Raw genomic sequence first — 26,496 nt, forward strand, 5'->3', positions numbered from 1 at the left:
GTTCCCGTACTTTTTAATGGTAAAACTCGTAAAAGAGAGAATTGTAAAAAATTTGTTCTCACACACAAGTTTTTTGAAATAGTTCGGGAACGGAAAAATGGAAAATACGTCAAAAAAAACTGGAACAAATGTCAAAGTCGGCGTATCAGCCAATCAGACGCCGGCAACCATGTTACTATTTTTTTTACTCGCCCAAATTTGTCGTGTAAAAAGTTTTTAAAGAGAGCGTCATTCAGCGTCATTTTTGTTCAAATAGAAGTGAACATTTTACAACTTTTTTGTGTAGGGGAACGCTTTTTCAAGTAAAATGTGTAAAAGTCGTAAAAATTGTAAAAACTTTTTAGTTCTGGAACACAGCTTTAATAAAATTACTCTAGTATGGAACTCGATCTAAGAGCGCATATTTTGATGAAATTTATTTCGCCATGTGGCAAGGGGCCGAGAACTCGATCTAGAAACGCATAATTTCGTGAAAGTTTTTAATGAAATTCACGCTAATGTGGACCGGGACTATGGAAGTCGATCTAGAAACTCATCATTTCATGAATTTTTTTCAGTGAACATTTTCAATTGGTTCAAGGTGGTTAAATGTGTAAAATCTTTTTAGTTCTGGAACATAACTAAAATGTTTCCACATAAGCACATACAAAGGTACACAAGCGAGGAGCATGGAAAGTCGATTATTGATTATATAATTATCAGAATGAACCGACTGCAAAGATGCCGAAATTTCACAGTGACACGAGGGTCCGAAATATGACCATTACCTTGTAGTTCTGGCCAGATCAATTGAAAGAGCTCCAGGGATGACAACCCGATAACGAATCTGCGAACTAAAATTACAATTCAGTTCAATTAACTTAGTCCATATTTACATTAGGCAATTGTCAGTTTGTCGGTGAGAGAGGGTGTTGCATGGTACAAATACACAGGTAGCCGTATCGGCAATTGTTGGCAACATAAGATGTCAAAATTTGACATAAATTCAATGCAATTGACACATTATGTTACCATCAGCTGGCATGATAATGCTACCTGTATTATTGTACCATGGGGGTGTTGCGAGGCAAAAGGGTTACCATATGCCTCACCTCTATATCCTACAAACTGACAATTGCCAAAAGGAAAATTGCCGAATATGTATAAATATGGACTTACCCCCTGTTTTTGTAACTTATTTTTGTTCGTTCGTCTATATTTGTAATAATTTAGGCATCCATAGCTCAACCCACAGATGACATACAGACTTAATTTTTCGTAGATGAGTTCCATATACAGTTAAGAATTCCTCATTTAAAAATCTGCGCTCTATATTTGCGCTAAGGCGAGAAAATTGATCTACAAAATTTGACAATTCGTGTGAGAGAGAATAAATTGTTTTACTAAAACTGGGGGTTAGATCATAAAATAGAAATGAGAATGTTGATACACTGTGGGCCAATTTCAAAACCATATTTTTATGAGCTTCAAAGGGAAGGGAACAGAACGCCAGCAAACTGCAATTACTATAAGGAACAAAGAATAAAGCTTCGTTCCAAAACTGGAAAGTTTTTACACATTTAACACATTTTGCACATTCTTCCCCGAAATGCGTTCCCGTACACCAAAAAAGTTGCAAAATGTTCACTTCTCTTTGAACAAAAATGGCGCTGAATAGCTTTCTCTTTAGAAACTTTTTACACGACAAATTTGAGCGAGCAAAAATGTGCAACATGTTTGTCGGCTTCTGATTCGCCGACTTTGACATTTGTTCCAGATTTTTTGACGTTTCTGCCATTTTTTCGTTCCCGTACATTTTGGAAAAATGTGTGAGTTGGACTCATTTTCGACAGTTTGCTCTTTTGACACTTTGTCATTAAAAAAGTACTGGAACGAAGCTTAAAAGTCAAAGAATTTAGAAACTTCATGGTGGAAAATTACTATCAGAATCAAAAACTTTTTTATTGAACACTAAAAAAAACTTAGAAAACCAAAAGAGTGTCGCATGAAATTCTTCCGCGGTAAAGAAGGTGGCCCGTTGACGAGAATATTTCAACGAGTTGCAAGCAATGGGGATAAGCAAGCACCAATTCCGAACCAGTAAGAAAAGGATAAAAGTCGGGCGGGGCCGACTATATAATACCCCACACCACTGTCGGAACAGATTTCGATATAATTTTTCACATTTATTATACCCTCCACCATAGGATGGGGGTATATTAAGTTTGTCACTACGTTTGTAACTACTCGGAATAATCATTGTAGACCCCACAAAGTATATATATTCTTGATCAGCGTGCAATTCTACATCGATATAGCCATGTCCGTCCGTCTGTCCGTCTGTGGAAATCACTCTAGCGTCCGAACGGATTGACGTAGGTTGATGAAATTTTGGGAAAATATGTTATATTTACGTAGGACTTTTGGTATTGAAAGCGGGCTATGTAGGTCCACGCTTTCGTATAGCCCCCATACAAAATGACGCGTGACGCGTCGTCGTTTTAAGGAATTTTTAAGATATTTGACCCATTTTACCACCGAATTGGTTGTAATTTGGTATTTTGTGTCTTCAGAGGCCAGAAAACATTCCTACCAAAGTTGGGTTATATAGGTCCACGTTTTGATATAGTCCCCACATAAGACCCCTTATAAAGTACGCGTCATTTTAATATATTTTGAATGTATTAGACCCATTTGACCAAAGAATCGGTTGTAACTTTGTATTTTGTGTTTCCAAAGGCTAAGAAACATTTCTACCATAAAATGTTTATATAGGTCCACGTGTTGATATAGCCCCCATAATACTATATCTCCCGATTTTCGATATTTTGAACGTTTTAGCCTCATTATCAAACCGATATGGCTGAAATTTGGTATTTAGTCTTCTTTAGGCGTATAAAGCTTTCCCCCAGAAATTTGTAGGTATAGGTCCACGCCATCATATAGCCCCCATAGAACGGTACCTTCCGAATTTCGGTATTTTGAAGGTTGTGGCCACATTAATCCACCGAAATGGCTGAAATTTGTGGTGGAGGGTATAAAAAGTTCGGCCCGACCGAACTTAACGCTTTTCTTACTTGTTTGTAGACCAAATTCCGTCACATAGTCCAAATTTCATCAAAATTGGACATATATAGCGGGTTTCGTGCATCAAATACCTCAAATCGGTCGAAAATATATCGCACCTGTTCAACAAAAGGGGAGTAACTCAAAATTTTCTACTATTCAGTAGAGACAAAAAACGATTTTTATTAATGTTAAAAGCATAATATACAAAAAAACTATGCCATTGTCATGATACAATAAGAATGGTAGCAGCAACTGCCGTTTTTGGTAACATAAGATGTCAAAATTTGAAATAAATTCAATGCAATTGACATATTATTTTACCATCAGTTGGGTTTCAGCTGGGCTGGTAATACTACCTTCTTATTGTATCATGGCCATCGTAAAGATATATTTTTTTACTACACTACATCACTGGATTTCTTTTTATTTCATTAAGTATTTGGTCATATTTCTAACCATTTTTCGATTTACTACCATTTTGTTGAAACAAATGTTTGTTTTAGTAGAGAAATTATTTCGACTTGTGCCCCTTTAACTGAAAAAATGGGCGGCGATTGTTAACATAAAGAGGGAACAATTCGAAATACTACTCTTTTGCTGAAAAAATCGTGATGTAATTATGTGTGTTCGTTTACTCAAAATTTGTATAAAATGTTACTGGATGTTTTTCGTTTACTCTACAGTACAATGCCAAAGACCTTAGTCGATTACAAGAAGTTACTGGACTCGTACAAATTTGTACAAATTGTTGAGTAAACGAACACACCTAATGCCTGAAACATGTGGGCGCAACTTGAAATAAGTCTCCTTTGTCGATACAGAGTAGTTGTTCTTAAGAGATGAAAATTGACTTATCGGTATTTTTTGACGAAATAGTAGAGAAAACAATGGGAGTTTTTTACAGTAGGTGGAGTTGATTATTATGTATCGTTTTTTGATGAAGAGTGAAAATTTCAAAATTTTGAGTTACTAGCCTTTTGTTCAACAGGTGCGATATATGGGAGCTATATCCAAATCTGAACCGATTTTGATATGATTTGGAACAGTTATTTCTAGACTAACCACCGTCACACATTCCAAATTTCTTTGAAATCGGACAAATATAGTTTCGTGTACCTAATGCCTTAAATCGGGCGAAGATATATATGGGGACTATATCCACATCTGAACCGATCTTTACCAATATAAATAGCGTTCGTCCTTTGGCCAAAAAAAACTATCTTCCCCAATGTTCATGCGAATCGGACAATAAATGCGACCTGTACTTTGTTTACAAAAATACATGGACAGACAGACGGACATGCGTAAATCGACTCAGAAAGTGATTCTATGTATATCCCTAAAAGGAACTATGGGTCTATCTCGTTTCCTTTTGCATGTTACAAACTAATGCACAAAGACATAATACCCCTTACCACAAGGTGGTGTAGGCCTACACTGTAGGGTATAATAAGAATTACATACTACGGCTGACTTCATAAATTCAGTTTTTACATTGCAGATATTGACAAAATCGTAAAAAGACGAATTAAATATGATTTGCAACACTGACGTTGTCAAAAAAAAAGACATGTAATTTTGCTGCATTTATGAACGCACACATTGCTTTACTATGTTTACTTTATGTAAAATTCGGTTTTAACAACGCATAGCACTTTCTAATTGAGTGCCAATAATCTTGATTCAAATCGTACATTTATAAACAATTATATTAAAAAAATTTCGTAAATTACCATGTTTACGAAACACTTTACAAATTCGTCTTTGGGTCAATTTGCTTAATTTACCTCATTATCTGTTCTTTCATGACTCCGTCTTTTATCACTAGATTATATATAAGAATCACATATAAAAATTTTAACAATTTTTGAAAATAAATATATTAAATAATTACCACAAATCCGCCATTTCCAATTGTTTCTTATGTATTTTTCTTGTTTTCTTTGCAAATATCAGTTCGCTTAACAGTACTAAAGAAATGTCAATTATTGTGCAGTCCAAGTGGTAAAACTGCACATATTTGTCAATTACTGCGCAATATGACGTGTCGCGCGACATTATGAAGTCGCGACGATGTCAATAAAAAAACATGCTGCATTTATGAAGTCGCGACGATGTCATTTGACGCATCACACTGCATTTATGAAGTCAGCCTACTTTTAGGTGACAATAAATGTTTTGCAAAGGGAAAAGCAGTACTATAAAACTTAATAATTTTTGCAAATGTTTGTAGTTATTATGCGGCTAATAATGGACTAACAGTATTGAATGTGTAAAGTTCAGTGATAATAAAAGCCGTCGTGGAGGGCCTTCAGACAGGTAAACAACGTATGAGACCATATTGACAATAAACAATGACGAATCGACCGCAGACAAGCGTGCAAAGAATAAATATTTGACCAAAATGTATTGTCGGATAATGGGCCAATGCAAAACAGTCCGATTTTGGTTTTGAAAACATCGAAATACCTCTGGACACTGTAGGGAAACATAGACCCTCAGTGTATTATTTTAAAAGACCTACAACAGAGCTCTATTTCCTCTCTCAATATTATTGGAATCACTTCATTTTTACTAAATGTATAGATATTATACTATAAATCCCGAAATGTGTGCCAAATCTAATAAAACCCATCAAATATGGAAATTATACACCTTCTAGAAAAGATGGAATACCGAATTTTTGGGTGCTATATTTTTTTAGCGAGCAAAAAAGTATGCAAAATCTGGTTCACGGACATAATAATGATTGGGAAGACATCCCCACTGACATCATTAGGAAATATTTAATAGTCATTGTTCTGAAAGCCGGTAAAACGGGTCCAAAAAGCTCAAACACGTTCAAATACCACCATTCCAAAGGTCAGATCATGACATATTAATCTTATTTGCGTAAGTTACTTATGTAATACATATAACAAAACTAAACTGATAAATACCTCGGGCCAAACTCCTGATATGAACCCTCGAAAAATGTCCTCCAATGAAAAATAAAGCTTTAAAAAAATTGGGGAACCAGTGCCCTTAGAGTGTAACATGCCGAGCATTAAATTTTCGTTTAACTAAGCTCATTACTGCTCCAATGAATGTCCAAAGTGGATAGACAACTGATTAAGGAACATAACTTTGGTAATTCTCCAAAAAACCGTAGATTTGGTAATTTTTGCAATACATTTATTGTCACCTCCAACTAGTAGTTCATTTTTATTTTTGACTGTATTTTTATAAATCGCACATAAACTTTGCATACTTTGACGGAATATTGGGCTTAACTCTAGTTTAGTAAAAACTCTCCGATTTTTTGAAATTTTTTCCAGAGGTAGATATTGTTGCGCTGATCACGGAAATGTATAATTTTCTTGGGGGACGGACACGGTTACCCGGTTATTGGACCCGAAAGTCCGGGTACAAAGCCCGGGTTAGACCCGGGTACCATTGAACCGAAAATGGGTACCATTGAAAAGCTATATGTGAGGTATTTTGTTAAATTTGAATCCAAATAGTTTGGCGTTAGGATACTCAATGTTCAGTTTATAGAATTTTATTTCCATGTCAGATATTTCTGCTTTTATTGGACATATTTCAAGGAGAGAGCTTGATAATGAAACTAAATCATCTGCTTGATAGGCTTGTTGATCTAGGGGTTATCTCTTGTAACGTTGGACGTCTCTTTCTAGACCAATGTCGTGGTATTGTTAAAGTTACGAAGTTTTTCGGCAATTCACACACACACGACCCGAACGCAACGAAAGAGCACACAAATGTTTTGATTTGTTTTTGTTTTGCAGCATGCGTGCATACAACGTTACTAACACACTGTCAAAAGTTGCAAATATTGAGAATTTTGTGTGCCCTCTTCTTGGTCGGCTATGTTCTAGACCAATGCTGAGCAAAATCGAGAGAGAGGCAAATTTAAGAGAGAATTAATATTTAATTGTTCTTGATGTTTCATTACTTTTTTCAACATTTTTTAAACATTAATGTTGTCTAAAATCGTCCACAATGCGAATTATTAAAAAATATAAATAAAAAATTGCATAAACTTTTAATTGTTTATGGTTCACAAAAAACTAAGAGTACGTTTTCGCAATTTGCCTGTGTGCTAGCACAAAGGCGTGCTCACCCCTATTCTAGACCATGAAGACCCCCTGGCCTGCATTGGTCTGTGGTCTGAATTCTGCTACCGTCGACCATGACATTCAACTCTATTGTTCTCAACTCTCCCGCCCATGTGGTGAACAGAATGGACGTGGATTTATTGGCGGATATTTGTATATTTCTCGCGTGGAAGAAATGGTAAGATCAGACAAATAATAGTTCAGCCTTTCACAAATGTCATCAGGGAAGGTAAATGACGCCAAGATGCGCTGCAACTAGCAAAGTTTCAATCAGCGAATTATTTTTATTTGAATGACAACTCTATAAGCTTTGTAATGGTATGCTTATTAATGGGTTACTTAAAACCGGTTCAAAAATCGGTGTTGGAATATCCGGTTCATGAAAATTTGTTATTAACGTGTTCTTTATTACAGGAGCAGGATGTCTACATAAGCAACAACCAATTGGTAAGTGTACATACCAATAAATAACCAATATCGAATATACAGAAAAATCAAACATGTTTTTTCTGAACCAAGACCGAGTAAACATCAAAAAGGACAATGAAAACGGGTCCATATTGATTAGTTGCCAAAGAGAACAATATCTAAAATCTTCTGAGCAACATTTTTGTAGAATATTTGGATGTTGAAAAATCTCATCTTGTGGTACTTCTACTACGGTTCAATAAATAAAGGACGAAAAGGATATGAAAGGAATTGAGTTAGAAGAATTAAATGTTCTACAAAAAGATTCGCCAATCGATTTGACTGAAGACATGTAATCTCAAAACCAAACTACAAAGAGATATATGAAGCTATTTTCCCAATTATTATTGGGGAAAAATCAAAAAATTCATCGCGCGATATCTCAGAAACTTGACCTATGGCGAAAATTTCCTTTTGGGTTCTTAATATACGCACCAAGGGCTTTCATCTTCAAAAGGAATTTTCCACCCTCTTCCCAGACTTTGAGTTCCGTTTTGTGTCACAGTGATATAAAGGCCTCCCCAAGAATCTTCAGTAGCATAGAAAAACGTTCTATGGAGACAGATAGAAGGCCTCCACAGGAGGCTTCTATAGAACAGAAGGCCTTCATAAGAGGCTTCTATAGAATTGAGGGCCGTCATAAGAGGATTCTATAGAATACAAGGCCTCCATGGCTTTCATAAGAGGCTTCTGTAGAACAGAAGGCCTTTATAAGAGACTTCTATTGAATTGAAGGTCATGGAAGGCCTGCAAAGAGGCTCCTATAGAACAGAAAGCTTCTACGGAATGGATGTCATAGAAGGCTTCCATGGAATAGAAGACCTATGTATATAGAAGGCTTCTATTGAATAGAAAACATCAATAGAAGTCTTATATAATAGAAGGCCTTTACAGGAGGCTTATATAGAATAGAAGGCCTCCATAGTAGGTATAATAGGCAGAAAACAAGGAGGCTTCAATAAAATAGAAGGCATTTATAGGAGGCTTCTATAAAATGAAAACCTCCTATGAGGCTTTTATAAAATAGAAGAGCTCCACAGGAGGTTTATATAGAATAGAAGGCCTCCATGGTAGGCATCTATACAATAAAAGGCCTACAGGAGGCTTTTATGAAAAAAGACCTCTATTAAAGGCGTCTATAGAATAGATGGCCTCCGTAAAAAACTTCTATAAAATAGACGATATCCATATGAAGCTTATATAGAATAGAAAAACCCTCTATAAGAGGAAGTAGTAAAGAAGAATTGAAGAGAGTGCAAAAAGTGTTGATTGCATCTGTCAGAAGAATAATAAAGTGCACTATTTCTTATACCTCCGCCACAAACGCCTTATGGGTACTTTACACGATATGTATTTTACATATGGGTTGTCACTTTGCGTATACATTTTGTATATAAAAAGTGATAACCCATATGTAAAATACATATCGTGTAAAGTACCCATTAGCAAATACGGAAACTTCCAAACCTACGAAAATAAATACATATATACATATCGTCACCATAAATGCCCGAAGACGTAACCCACAAAATGAAAACTTTACAGGAGAAGGAAAAAACGTTATAAAATGAAAAACTTTTATATAGAATATCAATCTTATGATGGCTAGTATTTGGAGTATTATCAATCATGTACGAAGGGAATACGAAATGAAACTAAAACCGCGAAAACGCTTGGTTTTGGGATCCGTCATTACAACAATATCTTCAAATTTTTTCCATTTTCCGAAAAGCCATTCCTTAAATAGGATCCTTATTTTTTAACGTAGAAGCTTGAAATTGTGCCAGAGCATGTATTTTAGCTTTATGTATCAGATTCCATCAAAAAAAGAATCTCGATTTTCATGTGGGTTTCGTCTTCGGGCATTTATGGTGACGATATGTATGTGTGTTCAAACAAAAATGCTAGAGGCGATAAAGGCGACATCTCTGCTGTCAGTGAGTGGACCATAATTCATATTACCTCAATGATAGGGGACCTACTTTTTTTATAGGCGATTTCGAATTGGGACACCACTTGTAGAGAAGTTTTACATGGCTGAAAAACTCAGAAAATGTCGCTAACATTATGCTGAGGGGTCACGGTGCTTTTGAACCAACATTAAATGAAGGGAGCTCAACATTAACATTGCTGGTTCAGAACCCAGGTATAAGCGGTTTTTATTTAAAGTTAGTTAAGACCCACCGTACATGACATTGTTTTATAAGAAGGCGATACATGCATGCACTGACATTGTCCCAATTTGAACTTCTATATCTTAAAAATGGTAAAACATACGAAAATATCATAAAGATCAGTTAATTTTCACAGATACAATATTTTCTCTATTCCCATTTCGATAGGACTTGCGGTTTCCATGCAAACTAGTGAATACCTAAAAAATCCTTAAGGGCTTGGGTACATAAGCTACCTCGCCTGCGTGCCCTGCTTTGCTGCTTAATTTCTGACATTTCGAACTTTGTCTTTAGTCTTTTACCAGATATGACTTCAGCAGGAATGCCATGCTTCTTATGTGCCGAGGCCCTAATAATGTGAACTTTCACCTCGATTTATGTTAAAAGCGCTCCGACGATTTTTTTATTTTTTTTCTCATCTATGAATATTGTTGTTTCAGAATCCATAAAAACTTCGCAGATGTAAGCATCTTCCATTTAAAATTGGTTCAGGCGCACCGTGTATGTTATGTCAACATTTTCTTTATGTTGTTGGGGAAATTACAACAAACATAATTTTGTTACAAAGGGATTCGACACTTCATATTGGAACAGCGAGTGTGACACCACTGCCTATTCAATATGCCTTGCTTGTACTGGAAAAGTAAGGGATCATATTGACGTTTTGACGTCCAAATTTATTTTGCTCACATTATCACGTATTTTCACTGTCTAAGTATTTCACAGTGGAGGATATGTGTGGATGATATAAAAAAGTCCATTCTGTACGATCGCCGCACTCGTTTTTACTTGTCTCACTTTTTTTCCACCGAAAAGACTTAATCCACTTTCAAAATCAACGATTTCAATTGTTCAAATATAATTTAGGAAGATCAACGAACAATGACCGTAACACACCTACAAGGTCATTATAAGGAAACATACAAAATGACAGCACAGACTTGGGGCTTGGTGGATACATACCTGTATTAAAGCTAATCGAACGCTTTAAGGATCGACGAAAGGAAATGTAATGATGATGGTGTTGTTGTAGGTGGATATCCATATTTGTTGTTGTTGGTTTTAATTAATTAGATAATTTATTGGGTGTCGAAAAAACAACAACAGCTACAAACAATGTTGGGATAACAACAACAAGACAAATTGTCCAATTCAATTTGTATTATTAAAGACGATGGTCACACAAAGGCGGCGATGACGACGATGGTGCTGTTTAAAATTTGATTTACAGCTATAATACTGTTATTATTGTTTTTGTAATAATAACTTGACAATGACTTTGTATTTTTGCCATTCATAGTGGTGGAGCGGAGGACAGACAACACTATTGCAAGTTATTTCTTTCGTTTGTCATTAAAATTCAATACTATTTGTTTGTTTGTTCGCGTGTTTTTGTGGCCATAACATTGGATAATTCGATTTAATATTTGTTTTTGTTTTGTTTGACAACGATGTCACTTCTTTTCACTTCTTACAACCGATAGACGTTAGTTGCTGTTATGGAAGACAAGTTCATTGTCAAATATTGCGCGTACATTATAAAGCTAATAAAACGCACACAATTAATAATACAAAAATATTTGTTTTGATTTTCACTTATTTTCTTTAGCACTGAGTACTGCTGCACTGCACCACTGACCGAAAACAATCTCTCGTTTTTTGGCTAATTTATAGGCAATTTTCTGAAAACAACTGAAATCGTATTTGCTAAAACGTCAACCACAGACAACCGCCACAATATGAAAGTTCAAAGAAAATTCAACTCAGAATCTGTCTGGTGGCGGTGGAGAGTGAGCGAAAAAAAGAGCGCGCAAAAGTCTGAGAAGTAGAGGTGGACAATTACAATGGTTTGTGTTGTCCATCCGTCTCCGAAAGAAATCACGAGAAAATAACGGACACATATAATTTCCCTGTTATTCTTGTTTTGTTTATCATTCAGAGACACATTAGCACACACACACACTCTTGGGTGACAGTTAAAAACACCACGAGTTGCGGTGGCGGCCGCGGCACAACAAATAAAATATACTATATAAAATGTATCATGATAGACGTCGCCGCCTCCTCCACCAAATATCGCGACATATATCGGAAATGAGACACAGCGACTCTGCCATACCACTGTCACCATTCCTTTTGTTGTCGACTTATTTGCTTCTAGTTGTAGACAAAACAGAGAGCAGTGAGTAGTGCTAAAAATCTAAATAGGAAAAGGTTTATAGTCTAGAAGAGAGGGATTTCTACATTATTTTGCACGTTGTTCTTGTTCAATAAGAACAACAACAAATTACAGCTGTCAACGTCGGTCGCTTGGATACCATTGCTGCCACACGAAAACACGTACACACACACTTGCACAACTAATGAAAGAAATGCAGTTCTAAATGAAACTGTGTCGCCGCCGTTATCATAACAGAAACACAAAACAAAAAACACACACACGTACATACGTATCTATACAAAACCTTTTGTATGTTTACATTACGTATACGTCAAGGTGTACAGTCCACCTTAGCGTATGCGTTATCCGTATTGTATACGTTTATGTGTGTTTTGTTGTTGTTGTAATTAGTTTAGTTACTAAAGCTATAGCTAGCTAGTAAGAAGACAAATTAGCTGGCTGCCAGTGATTGAGAGAGAGTGCTTGGAATTGGGGTATGAGAGAATGAGAACATCTTATTTAGTATCATATGAGAGGGAGAAGAAAAGTGCGTATAGTGTGGCAAGTATTTTATGAGATTTATTGTTATTGATAGATATTTTTTTAGCTCATAAGAGAACATAATGAGTGTCAATTATGTCGTGTTGTTGCTATTTGATTGTTAGACAGTGGTACCAAAAATTAAGGAAGAACATTAAAATTTTTGGTCTGTTCCAGAACTGCAAGAATCTACTAATTATACCCTGAGCATTTATGCTCGGGTAAAATATCCCTCATGGAAATAATTAATTTCATACAATTTGGAGTCGATTTAGCAATGTCCGTCCGTCTGTCTGTCTGGTTGGTTGGAGCGAACGATAACTCTCGAACGAATCAACCGATTCGAACCAAATTTTGCACTTCGTAATATGTTGTCCAAACTTAGTTTAAGTTCGAAGATGGACCATATCGGTCCCCTCCTTCGGTTACCTCCCACACAAAATTTCGGAAAAGTTCAGTTTGGGACCTGCTCTCGAATCGCTTTGATTTTTGTTGTAACAACTTGTATACGCTATCCGCATTACGACGTTACAAATTTTATCAGGGGCAATTCTATGCTTCCTGAGAAAATAGCCAAAAAGTTTAAAAAATCCCTTTGACACATTGGAGCGCACGATAACTTTCGAACAGATCTGCCGATTCGATCCAAAAGTTGGTCATTGTAATATTTAGTCCGAACTTTAGTTTAAGTTCGAAGATGAGCCATATCGGTCCACTTTTAACTAAAATGATCTTTAATCGCTTTGATTTTTGTTGTAACAACTTGTATTCGCTAGTGGTTGGAGCGCACAATAACTCTCGAACGGTACAGCCCCAAATGCTAAATAAAATGCCACTAACATTTTACGTGTTATATCTGTTGAACGGATCAAAGGTCCAAACCTTGGATTTCCTAATTGTTTGTCCAAATGTAGTTTTACTTCAGAAATGATGGACCATCGGTCTTCTCCTCCTCACAAAAATTCTATCTATCAAAAGGAATGGCTCGCAAAATAAAATCCACTTCCAAATGGACTATCTTGGTCCATTCCTTTAAGTACATCCTCCGCACACTTTTGAGCTTCAAACCAAATATATTTATTTGTCGGCATGTTCATACTTCCAAAAAGGGCTACAAAATCTGCATAGCCGATAATAGACGTAGACGATATTGTCATTAGATGATAGTTTCAATTCAAACAGCCTGTCGGCAAAGCCGCCTTATACCCTAGACGGACGGCAGCGTTAATTTGCATTAACTGTCTTAATTCAAATTAATTCGTGCATTATCCACATTCTTAATGCACAAAATCAAAGGAAATTTAAACTGAATTTAGGTATTTCAATATGGCAATGCTGTAAAAGAGAGTCCATATTTATGTAGGAGAGAGAGCATATTCATGCTCTGAGACACAATTTGCATTGAAAATCAATTGTCTTTTGTCAAATTTCCATGTTTAAGAAAATAATCAGACATTTTCGCGTTTCTTTCAAATAAGTTGTGGTCTTTCTCGAATAGAATAGCAGCTAATCCTTTTTCGCGCCTTCTATCAAATCTATTTTTAAAATGTTTATTTTCACAAGCATTTCATTACCCACCATACCAATTCTATCGAAAATAATATCTTCTTCAAATGTTCCTTTAGAGTTTTGCGACATTTTTTTATATTAAAAGGACTCAAAAATATCGCGAATAAATTTAATTTATTTTTGCATTATCGTGGTGAAAAGGTCAATGGTAGAAAGTGTGTTTGTTTCGCATATTTTGGCGAACTTTTGTAAAACTTTATGAAATGGTCTGCTGGGTACAAACAAACAACACAAACAGCTGTTTCATAAATGCAGAAACTATCGTCTGTTAGGGTAAAAAGTTAATTCAAATTAAGGAATTTTGAATGCAAATTAACTCTGCCGTCTGTCTAGGGTATTATGCTTTTTTACTTTTTTTTACTATTTTTTTTTTTTTTTGATATGATAAAGGAAAAAATTTTAATCGTAGTATAAATGTGTATATACTTGCCACGGTGCGCCTTTACTAATATTACATCTGGGAAGTTTTTGTGGATTCTGAAACTACAGTGTTCATAGATGAGAAAAATCAAAAAAACAAGAAAAAATCGCTGGACGAATTTCAAATAAATCGCCGTCAAATATCGCGCTTTTAGTTTTTTTAATGTTTTCAAGGTTTTACTAGGAAACCGCAGTTCCTATCGTAATAAGACTAAAAAAATGTTGTAGCAATGAAAATTCTCTACAAGATTGACCTTAATGGTGTTTCGGTAGGTTTTACCATTTTTGAGATATAGATGTTCAAATTGGGACAATGCATTGTGGATTCTGAAACAGCAATGTTCATAGACGAGAAAAATCCAAAAACAAGAAAAAGATCGCTGGAGGGATTTTAAAATAAATCACGGTCAAAGTTCACATTTTTAGATTTATTTTCGGTTTTCAGCATTTTGCTTGGAAACAACAAGTTCTGTCGAAATGGGACTAAAGAAAATGTTGTTGGCAGTGAAAATCCTCCACAACATTTTCTGGAACAGGTGTCGTTTAGGGGGCACTTCTCGGATCGGTCCGAAATTGTTACCATAGATAGCCCTTGCGACCCTGATTCCAACTATATATAATTTTCCGGGGGGAAGTCCATACTTCCCGAGATATGGGTCTTGTTCTTAAGTAGGCGGCCCTCGTCCGGGGAAGTCCATACTTCCCGAGATATGGGTCTTGACATTTCGGAAATTTCGTACTTTCACACCTTTAGGTTATTTAGGGGCACCTCTCGGATCGGGCTGAAATTTTTACAGTAGATAGCCCTTGGGACCCTGATTCCAACGATATATAATTTTCCAGGGGGAAAATGGGTCTTGTTCTTAAGTAAGCGGCCTTCGGCCGGTGACTTAAGACTTTCTCCTATGGACAGGGTCAAAAGTGGGCTACGCGATCAAAACTCTCTTTTAAATTGAAAGTGTTCTTGAGTAGCCGGCCTTCGGCCGGGGATTTAAGACTTTCTCTAATGGACAGGGTCAAAAGTGGGCTACGCGATCAAAACTCTCTTGTAAATTTAAAGTTTCCTAAGTAGCCGGCTTTGAACAGGAATTTAATACATTCTCCTATAAAAAGTTTAAAAATAGGTCGCGCGCATAAAAGTACACTCCATAAGCTTTAAAACGATGCCCATATTGCCCACGTTAGAATTGTAAAATGTCAAGACCCATATATCGGGAAGTATAGACTTTCCCACGGAAAATTATATATCCTTGGAATCAGGGTCCTAAGGGCTATCTACTGTAAAAATTTCAGCCCGATCCGAGAGGTGCCCCTAAATAACCTAAAGGTGTGAAAGTACGATTTTTCCGAAATGTCAAGACCCATATCTCGGGAAGTATGGACTTCCCCCCTAAACGACATTTAAGCCCATTTTCTTTAGTATTATTTCGACAGGACTTGCCTTTTCCAAGCAAAATCCTGAAAACCTAAAAGCTTGAAAACATAAAAAATGTGACTCTTGACCGCTATTTGAAAATCCCTCCGGCGATTTTTTGTTTTGTTTTTTGATTTTGCTTATCCATGCACATGTTTAAGCACCTTTCATTTAAACGTTTTTCTATTTCGAACATTCTTCAAAAAATTTGGAGAATGGCGAAGGATGGCGAAGTTAGCAAAACTCAACCAAGCAAAATTTTAAGGAAGGGGTTCCATGCGATGACGTGATTTCATGGCATCTTTTGGATTGATTCAAACGAAGTCGTGAAAGATCCGATCTTTTCATTAGCATTTGAACCAATGCAAAGGAAGTCGTGAAAGATCCGATCTTTTCATCAGCATTTGAACCCATTCCTTGATGCAATAGAGATGAATTTTGTGTTTTAAGATTAATTATTTACAATAGGCTTGATCGATATCACAACCAACGTTGTCAAAACTCTCGTCGTAATGATAATTTCATAGCAAAGGGTTGGTGAAAATGACATGCCAAAACATTGGTGAAAATGACATGCCAAAGCATTGGTGAAAATGACAGGTCCAAGCATTGGTGTAAATGACATGCTTTGGATCCAAAAATAAATAGCATCTTTTGGGGTCCACGCTCATATAAAGTTAATCGATGAAGGTGCTAAAAAGATGGCATGCCAGCTCACTTACACCCATGATTGAATGACATCTTTGGCATCGAACATTTTGCTGGGAACATACATTTTTAGGACTTAGAAAAATCCGAAAAAAAGTATTGTAAAAACAAGTAAAAAAGTATCAGTCGGCTTTGCCGACAGAGATATGCCCTCAGCCTGTGTATATTGAAACAATTTTTTTCCCAAAATACGTATGTATTTAGGGGGGTTTAAAACTTTTGGGCGATTGAACCGACAAAAATGTTGATTAGGATTAAAGATCAAAAGTTTTGCGGAGGAGATACTAAAAGGAATGGATCGACATTGACCGTTATGGAAGTGGATCTCCAGCCTCAACATATAGTGCCATGGGGGTTTTTACACTCTTCGGGCTGTTTGCTCAAGAAGTATGGACTTGCCCCTAAAAAAAAACTTTTACCATCGTAATTGAGGCAGCGAATGCAAGTTGCTTCAACAAAAATCAAAGTGATTCGATAACAGGTCTTAAAGTGAACTTATCCGAAATTTTGTGTGGGAGGTACCGGATGAAGTGGACAAATATAGTCCATATTTGAACCTGATCTATATCTGGTAGATATATTAGGATGTGTAAAGTATAGACCAATTCGGCCAATCCTTTCAAGAGTTATCGTACGCACAATTTTTCCGAATATTTTTTAACTTTTTTGGGGGAGGTACCTGAAGGAGTGGACCGATATGGCTTATCTTCGAACATAAAGTATGTTTGGACAAAATATTACTAAGGCCAAACTTCGGACCGAATCGGCAGACCTGTTCGAGAGTTATTTTGCCCTCCAACCTCCTCACACGGTGTCATAGGGGTTTTTTTGCAACTTTCAGGCTATTTTCTCAGAAATTATGGACTTGCCCCTGATGAAACTTGTACCGTCGTATGGACGGCAGTGAATACAAGTTGCTAAAACAAAAATCAAAGCGATTCGAGAGATGGCCCTAAACTGAACTTCTCCGAAATTTTGTGTGGCAGGTACCCGACGGAGTGGACCGATTGAGTCCATATTAAAACCTAATCTAAGTCTGGTACACGCTCCACGATGGGCAAAGTATGGACCAAATCGGTTACACGCTTCAAGAGTTATCGTGCGTACAAATTTTCCGAACATTTTCGAACTTTTGTGGGGGATGTACCGGAAGGAGTGGATCGATATAGCTCATCTTCGAACTTAAACTAAGTTTGGACAAAATATTACGAAAGCCAAAATTTGAACCGAATCGGTTCATCCCTTCGAGAGTTATCGTGCGCTCCAGCCAGCCAGACAGACAGACAGACGGACGGACATTGCTCAATCGACTCCAAATTGTCAGAAACACATTTCGTCCAAACATACTTGGGGTCTAAAACCATTATTTCGATGAGGCACATTTTGCCCGTATGAAAGTGTATATACCCTTCATAGCCTAAAGGTTGAGGGTATAATAAGTGAGGTTCCAATGTGGACTATATCGGTCTACTGCTTCGAGTACCTCCCACACAAAATTTCCGAAAAGTTCAGTTTAGGTCCTGCTCTCCAATCGCTTTGATTTTTGTTGTAACAACTTGTATTCGCTACCCGCATTACGACGTTACAAAATTTTATCAGGGGTAAGTCTATACATCCTTAGAAAATAGCCAAAAAGTTAAAAAACCCTTTGACACCATGTGTAATGGTTGGAGCGCACGATAATTTTCCAACAGATCTGCCGATTCGATCCAAAAGTTGACCATTGTAATATTCTGTCCGAACTTAGTTTAAGTTCGAAGATGAGCCATATCGGTCCACTTTTAACTAAAATGATCTTGAATCGCTTTGATCTTTGTTGTAACAACTTGTATTCGATGGCCCCTTTACGGCGGTACAAGTTTTTACAGGGGCAAGGCCATATTATCTAAGAAAATAACCCGAAAGCTGTAAAAAGCCCTATGGCACTATGTGGTTGAAGAGCACGATAACTCTCGAACGGTTCAGCATCAAATGTTAAATAAAATGTCAATAACATTTTACGTGTTATATCTATTGGACGGATCAACGGTCCAAACCTTGGATGTCCTAATATTTTTTCCAAATATAGTTTTACATCACAAATGGTCCATATATCGGTCTTCTCCTCTCCCACAAAAATTCAATTTATCTATCGAAAGGAATGGCTCGCAAAATAAGATCCACTTCCAAATGGACTATGTCGGTCTATTCCTTTAAGTACATCCCCGCACACTTTTGAGCTTCAAACCAAATATATTTATTTGTCGACATGTTCATACTTCCAAAAATTGGCCAGAAAATCTGCGAGGCCGATAATAGACGTAGACGATATTGTCATTAGATAAAAGTTTCAATTCACACCGGCTGTCGGCAAAGCCGACTGATACTTTTTTACTTGTTTCATACCCTCAGGATTTATGCTAACGAAGGTATATACACTTTTAAACGGGCAAAATGTGCATAATCGAAATAATGGTTTTAGACCCCAAGTATGTTTGGACGAAATGTGTTTCAGACAATTTGGAGTCGATTTAGCAATGTCCGTCCGTCTGTCTGTCTGGCCGGCTGGCTGGCTGGAGCGTACGATAACTCTCGAACGGATCAACCGATTCGGTCTAAAATTTGGCTTTTTTATTTTATTTTGCCCAAACTTAGTTTAAATTCGAAGATGGGTTATATCGGTCCACTCCTTCCGGTACCTCCCCCACAAAAGTTCGGAAAATTTGTGCGCACGATAACTCTTGAATGGAGCAACCGATTTGGCCCATGCTTTGTACACCGTGAAATTTCTACCAGACTTAGATGAGGTTCCAATATGGACTCAATCGGTATACTCCTTCGGGTACCTCTCACACAAAATTTTGGAAAAGTTCAGTTTAGGACCTGCTCTCGAATCGCTTTGATTTTTGTTGTAACAACTTGTATTCACTGTTCCCCAAATGATGAGGTTCCAATATGGACTCAATCGGTATACTCCTTCGGGTACCTCCCACACAAAATTTCGGATAAGTGCACTTTAAGACCTGCACTCGAATCACTTTGATTTTTGTTGAAGCAACATGCATTCGTTATCTCAATTACGACGCTATAAGTTTTTTCAGGCGCAAGTCCATACTTGTTGAGAAAACAGTCCGAAAGGTGTAAAAATCCCCAATGGCACCATACATTGTGGATGGAGTGCACGATAACTCTCGAACTGTTCAACCGGTTTGGTCCAACATTTGTCTTCGTCATATTTGATAAAAACTTAGTTTCATGGAACAATACCGGTCCACAACTTCCGGTTTTACATTAAAATAAACTTGAATATAGACTCACCTCTGCCATTTGTGTCGCTGCTACCCCATTGGAAGTCGTGAGCATTTGCGTCTCACCCAAGGATTACCAAGTCTATGCTCCCCAACGCATCCAACAGCTGCGTTGCCTTGCTTGGTGGGCTGGAATTCTCGTACGTGATGTACGTCGAGAACTGTACGACAGACCTGCTACGTCCACCTTCCATCCATACCGTTGTGAAGTCCCCTCTACTGTAATTAAAGAGAAGAATTAAATTAAAGTTATTTTGGCAAGAGGGAGTTTGCAGTAGTTCAGTAGAAGAAGCTTTTCAACGATCCAGATGTATCTGCATTTGTTGCTTCCGTCTGTTTTGAAGGGATTCGTAAGCATAACATTCCTAGCATAAAGTAGGTAGACTTTTTCAGACTTTTCAGTGGCAAACTTGATGCCAAGTCCGACTATCTTCTGTAAGGAGTCTCCACTTTCCCACTGTTCTGTTTCTCGACTAACTTCTGTATTCTTCCCAACACAATACTAAAATTATCATCCCATATCGGCGCCACCAAACAATAGTATGCTAAGTCGACTTAGCATGTTTTCAAGTTCTTTACATTTTTATATTTAACGTCCTTTAACTTAAATTCTGTTAAATTTTGGTAATAATCGGACAATCCGAACCGAAGTTATAAACAAATATTTACTTAGCATAGTACTGAAGGTCAAAGAAATTTCCAAATTTTTGGAGCTTGTCCTGCAAATCTCACTGTTCAGAATTAGCAAACTATTACTTGGAGGTGTCGAACGTCCTTTAACTTAAATACTGTCAAATTTTGGTAATGATCGGTCAATCTGAACAGAAGTTATAAACAAATATTGACTTAGCATAGTACTGAAGTTCAAAAAAATGTCCACACTTTGAGAGCTTCTCCTGCAAAACTCACTTTTTAGACTTAGCATACTATTATTTGGAGGTGTCGATATGGTATCTTAGTGATAGGTACCAGTTTGCTGTCTTCCGACTCGTAAAAGCATCATATGGTATTTTGGCTACCGGGACTATTTTCCCGATGTGTTTTAGCATTTTTGGAGCAACCGCGGTGCAGTGGTAAGCACGTCCACCTTGTACTCAGAAGATTTGCGGTTCAATGCCCGACCAACATCAACATTTTCAGCGTAATGTTGGCTTACATTTCTTGAGTATTTTAGTGATGAAAAACTTTTCTACAAGTGGTATCGTAGCACATGGCGTTCTTGAGTCAATATGAATCAGCGTGTACTCATTGATATGAGGGAAGTCTCCCTTGTCTCTTCGGTGATGTTGTGGGAACGTATGTATGTTTAAGCATCTTTGTAGCCAATCCATCTGGACCAAATGTTGTGAAGCTGTTCGCGGCTTTTATACTTGCTTGTCAGATCGGGGTCCACATACGGCATATAAATCGAGGACAAGATTTCTTCATTCTTCATGGTGATGTTATATTTTCGACTGCATATTGGATATGTAGTTTAACAATTATCTCTTGAATTGATTGGGAGAGAGGTATCCATGACGTCCCTCAGACGCTGGTATGGTTCACAGTGCCGAAGGCTTTCGATATGTCAAGGGCCATACGTATTGTTCTGTTGTGTAGTATTTTTGCTGTTTAGTTTTTCTGTAATTCTTGTGGTAACTTCACTGAGGACTGTAGTCAAGGAATTCGTGAAGTAGGTCGGGAGGATAGCTTCAAGAATATTTACCACAGTTGATAGTAATGTAATTGGGCGGCGGTTTGCCTGGTTTTGGAACAGGGACTATTTCCCTGATGTTCCACATGTCAGCAATTATAAAACTGCTGAGGCACAGAATGAATGTATGGGCAAGATAGGTTACACCATTTTGACCAATGTGTTTCAGCATCTTTGTAGCCAAGCCATCCGGACCAGTTGCTGTAGGGCCTGGCGGCTTTTATAATTGCTTTGTGGGTTCGGATCCTAATACAGGACGTAAATCGCGGACAAGGCCTTTAGGTCGAATTTGGTCTTTAGTCATTTACCAGATATGACTTAAGCAAGAATGCCATACTTCTTATGTATCGAGGCCTTTAGGTTGGGCGCCAAATTAGCAACTTAGCCTCGTTCTTCATAGTGGCGTTAGATTTTCGAGGCTAAGTTGCTAATTTGGCGCCCAACCTAAAGGCCTCGATACATAAGAAGTATGGCATTCTTGCTTAAGTCATATCTGGTAAATGACTAAAGACCAAATTCGACCTAATTCAAATGTGGTTCTGACATTCCTTTATTTTTTTTTTCCAGAAACGACTTTAGCCAGAAAGCCAGCCAAATGTTAGTCATTTACCAGATATGACTTAAGCAAGAATGCCATGCTTCTTATGTGTCGTCGCCTTTATGGACATGTAATTCTTCGTTACACCCGATTGTCCATAATGACCGATTTTGTTATAAACAAAATGTTATTATTTTTTTGTTGTATTTGGAAACGCATGTAGTTCCATCTGCCTTTGCAGTACAACAGTTCATCATCTTAATCGTCAACATCATCATCATGACACCATAGCACGGCTTGTCTTCTCCTTATCAGCAGCTGAAACAAAAGATGGGAGTGGTGAATAAAACAATGTTTCAAGTCTTCTTATCTGCTTGAGTTGAATATTGAATCTAGTCTGTCTGTCGGATTGAACATTTCTATTCTAGAATATAAAGAAGCCCACAGATTAAAACTGATTTTCAGTAGCCTTACCAAAGCTCAGTTTAAAACAAACCAAAGCGGGAGAGCGATGTTGGAAATAAAACATAGCCAAAGCCAGGAAATAATCAAAGTGAACTATTTTTGGTTGAGAGATCATTGCAGATGTCCCCGATGTAATAATGTGGATACCAAACAACGGAGATATAATTTGTTGGATATTCCAAGGGATATAAAGCCCGAAAATGGGGGAGTAAAATACCTAAAGGATGGTCTGATGTTGGAAGTAAAATGTAAGTGAAGGAAATGGGTTTCATAACGTGCGGAATTTAATCGCCTGCTTTAATTTTCCAGGGAACGATGGCCATGTATCGGAATATGACATCGATTTCGTGTTCAACAGCCAAGTGGAAAAGTTAATACAGCGTAAGGCCACTGCAACGCTCAAGACCCCTTGGAATTTACCCATCATTTTGCAAAACGAAAGACACAGCCGTTTCCGTCTTACCGATTTAATAAGTTCTGATGCTGTGGTGAGAGATTATGTTGCCGCCTTGGTGCGTTATGGCATTGCCTTTATAGATGATGTCCCGGCCAATACAACAATGACAGAAATGGCCATACGCCGTGTGTTTCCTGTGATGAAAACTTTCTTCGGCCAAATGTTTACTTTTAGTGATGCTGCAGATCATGCGGACACAGCCTATTCCAAAGAATATTTAGGCTCCCACACAGACAACACGTATTTTTGTGATGCCGCCGGCCTCCAGGCTCTCCACTGTTTGCAACACATCAACGGTGAGGGTGGTGAGAATTTCTTTGTTGATGGTTTACATTGTGCCCTGGAATTGCGTAGAAGAAATCCCAAAGCCTTCGAAATACTTTCAAGAGTACATCTGCCAGCCGAATATATCGAGGAGGGACAACATCACATCCATTCAGCGCCAATGATACGTTTAGACCCGGTGACCAAAGAAATTATCCAACTGCGTTTAAATGTCTACGATCGTGCGGTATTCAATACCATACCGCAAAGCGAAATGATGGAATTCTATGAAGCATTTTGTGAATTTTTGGAAATTGTTCAAAGCCCCGATAATCAATGGCGTTTCAAGTTGTATCCCGGTACTATTGTGATATTCGATAATTGGCGTGTTTATCATGGCCGTTATTCATATACCGGCAATAGAACCATGACTGGATGTTATATTCAGAGAACTGATTTCTTGAGTAAGGCAAGAATTTTGGGTATAATTGATTGAATGGATTTCAGAATTGTTGCTTCAATAAAAAGTAAAAAAGAACTAACAATTTGGAACATTTTCTGGAATATTTAAAATACGTATTTTCCACAGTAGTTGGGAGAACCCATGCTGATAACACTTTCTTAGCCTCTTTCAAATTTTCCTATGGTCATTAACAGCATGTAACGGGTGATTTTTTAAGAACTATAGGAAAGTTTTTCAAAACAAGTAAAAAAGTATCAGTCGGCTTTGCCGACAGAGATATACCCTCAGCCTGTGTATATTGAAAAAAAAATTTTCCCAAAATACGTATGTATTTAGGGGGTTTTAAAAATTTTGGATATTTGAACCGACAACAATGTTGATTAGGATTAAAGTTCAAAAGTTTTGTGGAGGAGATACTAAAAGGAATGGATCGACATTGACCGTTATGGAAGTGGATCTCCAGCCACAACATATGGTGCCTCAGGATGTTTTTACACTCTTCAGGCTGTTTGCTCAAGAAGTATGGACTTGCCCCTAAAAAAACTTTTACCATCGTAATTGAGGCAACGAATGCAAGTTGTCTCAACAAAAATCAAAGTGATTCCATAGCAGGTCTTAAAGTGAACTTATCCGAAATTTTGTGTGGGAGGTACGGGATGGAGTGGACAAATATAGTCCATATTTGAACCTGATCTATATCTGGTAGATGTATTCGGATGTGTAAAGTATAGACCAATTTGGCAACTACCTTCAAGAGTTAACGTACGAACAATTTTTCCGAACATTTTTGAACTGTTGTGGGGGAGGTACCTGAAAGAGTGGACCGATATGGCTTATCTTCAAACTTAAACTATGTTTGGACAAAATATTACTAAGGCCAAATTTTGGACCGAATCGGCAGTTCCGTTCGAGAGTTATTTTGCGCTTCAACCACCTCACACGGTGTCATAGGGTTTTTTTTGCAACTTTCAGGCTATTCTCTCGGGAAGTATGGTTTTGCCCCTGCTGAAACTTGTACCGTCGTATAGAGGGCAGTGAATACAAGCTGGTAAAACAAAAATCAAAGCGATTCGAGAGCTGGCCCTAAACTGAACTTTTCCGAAATTTTGTGTGGGAGGTAACCCAAGGAGTGGACCGATTGAGTCCATATTGAAACCTTATCTAAGTCTGGTACACGCTCCACGATGGGCAAAGTATGGGCCAAATCGGTTACTCCCTTCAAGAGTTATCGTGCGCACAAATTTTCCGAACATTTGCGAACTTTTGTGGGGGAGGTACCGGAAGGTGTGGACCGATATAGCCCATCTTCGAACTTAAACTAAGTTTGGGTAAAATATTACGAAAGCCAAAATTTGAACCGAATCGGTTTATCCGTTCGAGAGTTATCGTGCGCTCCAGCCAGCCAGACAGACAGACAGACGGACGGACATTGCTCAATCGACTCCAAATTGTCTGAAACACATTTCGTCCAAACATACTTGGGGTCTAAAACCATTATTTCGATGAAGCACATTTTGCCCGTATGAAAGTGTATATACCCTTCATAGCCTAAAGGCTGAGGGTATAAAAAAAACAAGTGAAAAAGTGTCAGTCGGCTTTGCCGACAGAGATATACCCTCAGCCTGAATATATTGAAACTTTTTTTTCCCAAAAAACGTATGTATTTAGGGGGTTTTAAAAATTTTGGGCGTTTGAACCGACAAAAATGTTGATTATGATTAAAGATCAAACGTTTTGCGGAGGAGATACAAAAAGGAATGGATCGACATTGACCATTATGGAAGTGGATCTCCAGCCACTACATATGGTGCCATAGGGGGTTTTTACACCCTTCGGGCTGTTTGCTCAAGAAGTATGGACTTGCCCCTGAAACAACTTTTACCATCGCAATTGAGGCAGCGAATGCAAGTTGCTTCAACAAAAATCAAAGTGATTCGAAAGCAGGTCTTAAAGTGAACATGTATCCGAAATTTTGTGTGGGAGGTACCGGATGGAGTGGACAAATATAGTCCATATTTGAACCTGATCTATATCTGGTAGATATATTTGGATGTGTAGAGTATGGTCCAATTCGGCCACTCTCTTCAAGAGTTATCGTACGCACATTTTTTCCGATTATTTTTGAACTTTTGTGGGGGAGGTACCTGAAGGAGTGGACCGATATGGCTTATCTTCGAACTTAAACTATGTTTGCACAAAATATTACTAAGGCCAAACTTTGGACCGAATCGGCAGACCTGTTCGAGAGTTATTTTGCCCTCCAACCTCCTCACACGGTGTCATAGGGGTTTTTTGCACCTTTCAGGCTATTTTCTCAGGAAGTATGGACTTGCCCCTGATGAAACTTATACCGTCGTATGGAGGGCAGTGAATACAAGTAGCTAAAGCAAAAATCAAAGCGATTCGAGAGATGGTCCTAAACTGAACTTTTCCAAATTTTTGTTTGGGAGGTACCCGACGGAGTGGACCGATTGAGTCCATATTAAAACCTGATCTAAGTCTGGTACACGCTCCACGATGGGCAAAGTATGGACCAAATCGGTTACTCCCTTCAAGAGTTATCTTGCGCACAAATTTTCCGAACATTTTCGAACTTTTGTGGGGGAGGTACCGGAAGGAGTGGACCGATATAGCTCATCTTCGAACTTAAACTAAGTTTGGACAAAATATTACGAAAGCCAAAATTTTAACCGAATCGGTTCATCCCCT

The 26,496-nt window shown here is 37.7% G+C and overlaps 2 protein-coding genes across 2 annotated transcripts in view; one reads left to right on the forward strand and one right to left on the reverse strand.

Annotated features, from left to right (window-relative positions):
- Window positions 1-11,982, reverse strand: part of LOC141395466 (protein phosphatase 1L) — a 76,836-nt gene extending 64,854 nt beyond the window's left edge. Inside the window, exon 1 of the mRNA XM_073971355.1 lies at window positions 10,772-11,982. Coding sequence (XP_073827456.1) covers window positions 10,772-10,853 — 82 coding nt within the window. The 5' untranslated portion in view covers window positions 10,854-11,982. The remainder of the gene's footprint in view (window positions 1-10,771) is intronic.
- A 10,558-nt stretch (window positions 11,983-22,540) lies between these two features.
- Window positions 22,541-23,859, forward strand: Tmlh (Trimethyllysine hydroxylase). Its single transcript, XM_073966392.1, has 2 exons — window positions 22,541-22,851; window positions 22,913-23,859. The coding sequence occupies exons 1-2, from the start codon at window positions 22,650-22,652 to the stop codon at window positions 23,818-23,820; spliced, it is 1,110 nt and encodes a 369-aa protein (XP_073822493.1). The 5' UTR covers window positions 22,541-22,649; the 3' UTR covers window positions 23,821-23,859.
- Window positions 23,860-26,496: the final 2,637 nt, after the last annotated feature.

This window comes from Musca autumnalis, unplaced genomic scaffold (assembly GCF_047663935.1).
Source record: "Musca autumnalis isolate F117 unplaced genomic scaffold, ASM4766393v1 scaffold_2, whole genome shotgun sequence".
NCBI lineage: Eukaryota > Metazoa > Arthropoda > Insecta > Diptera > Muscidae > Musca > Musca autumnalis.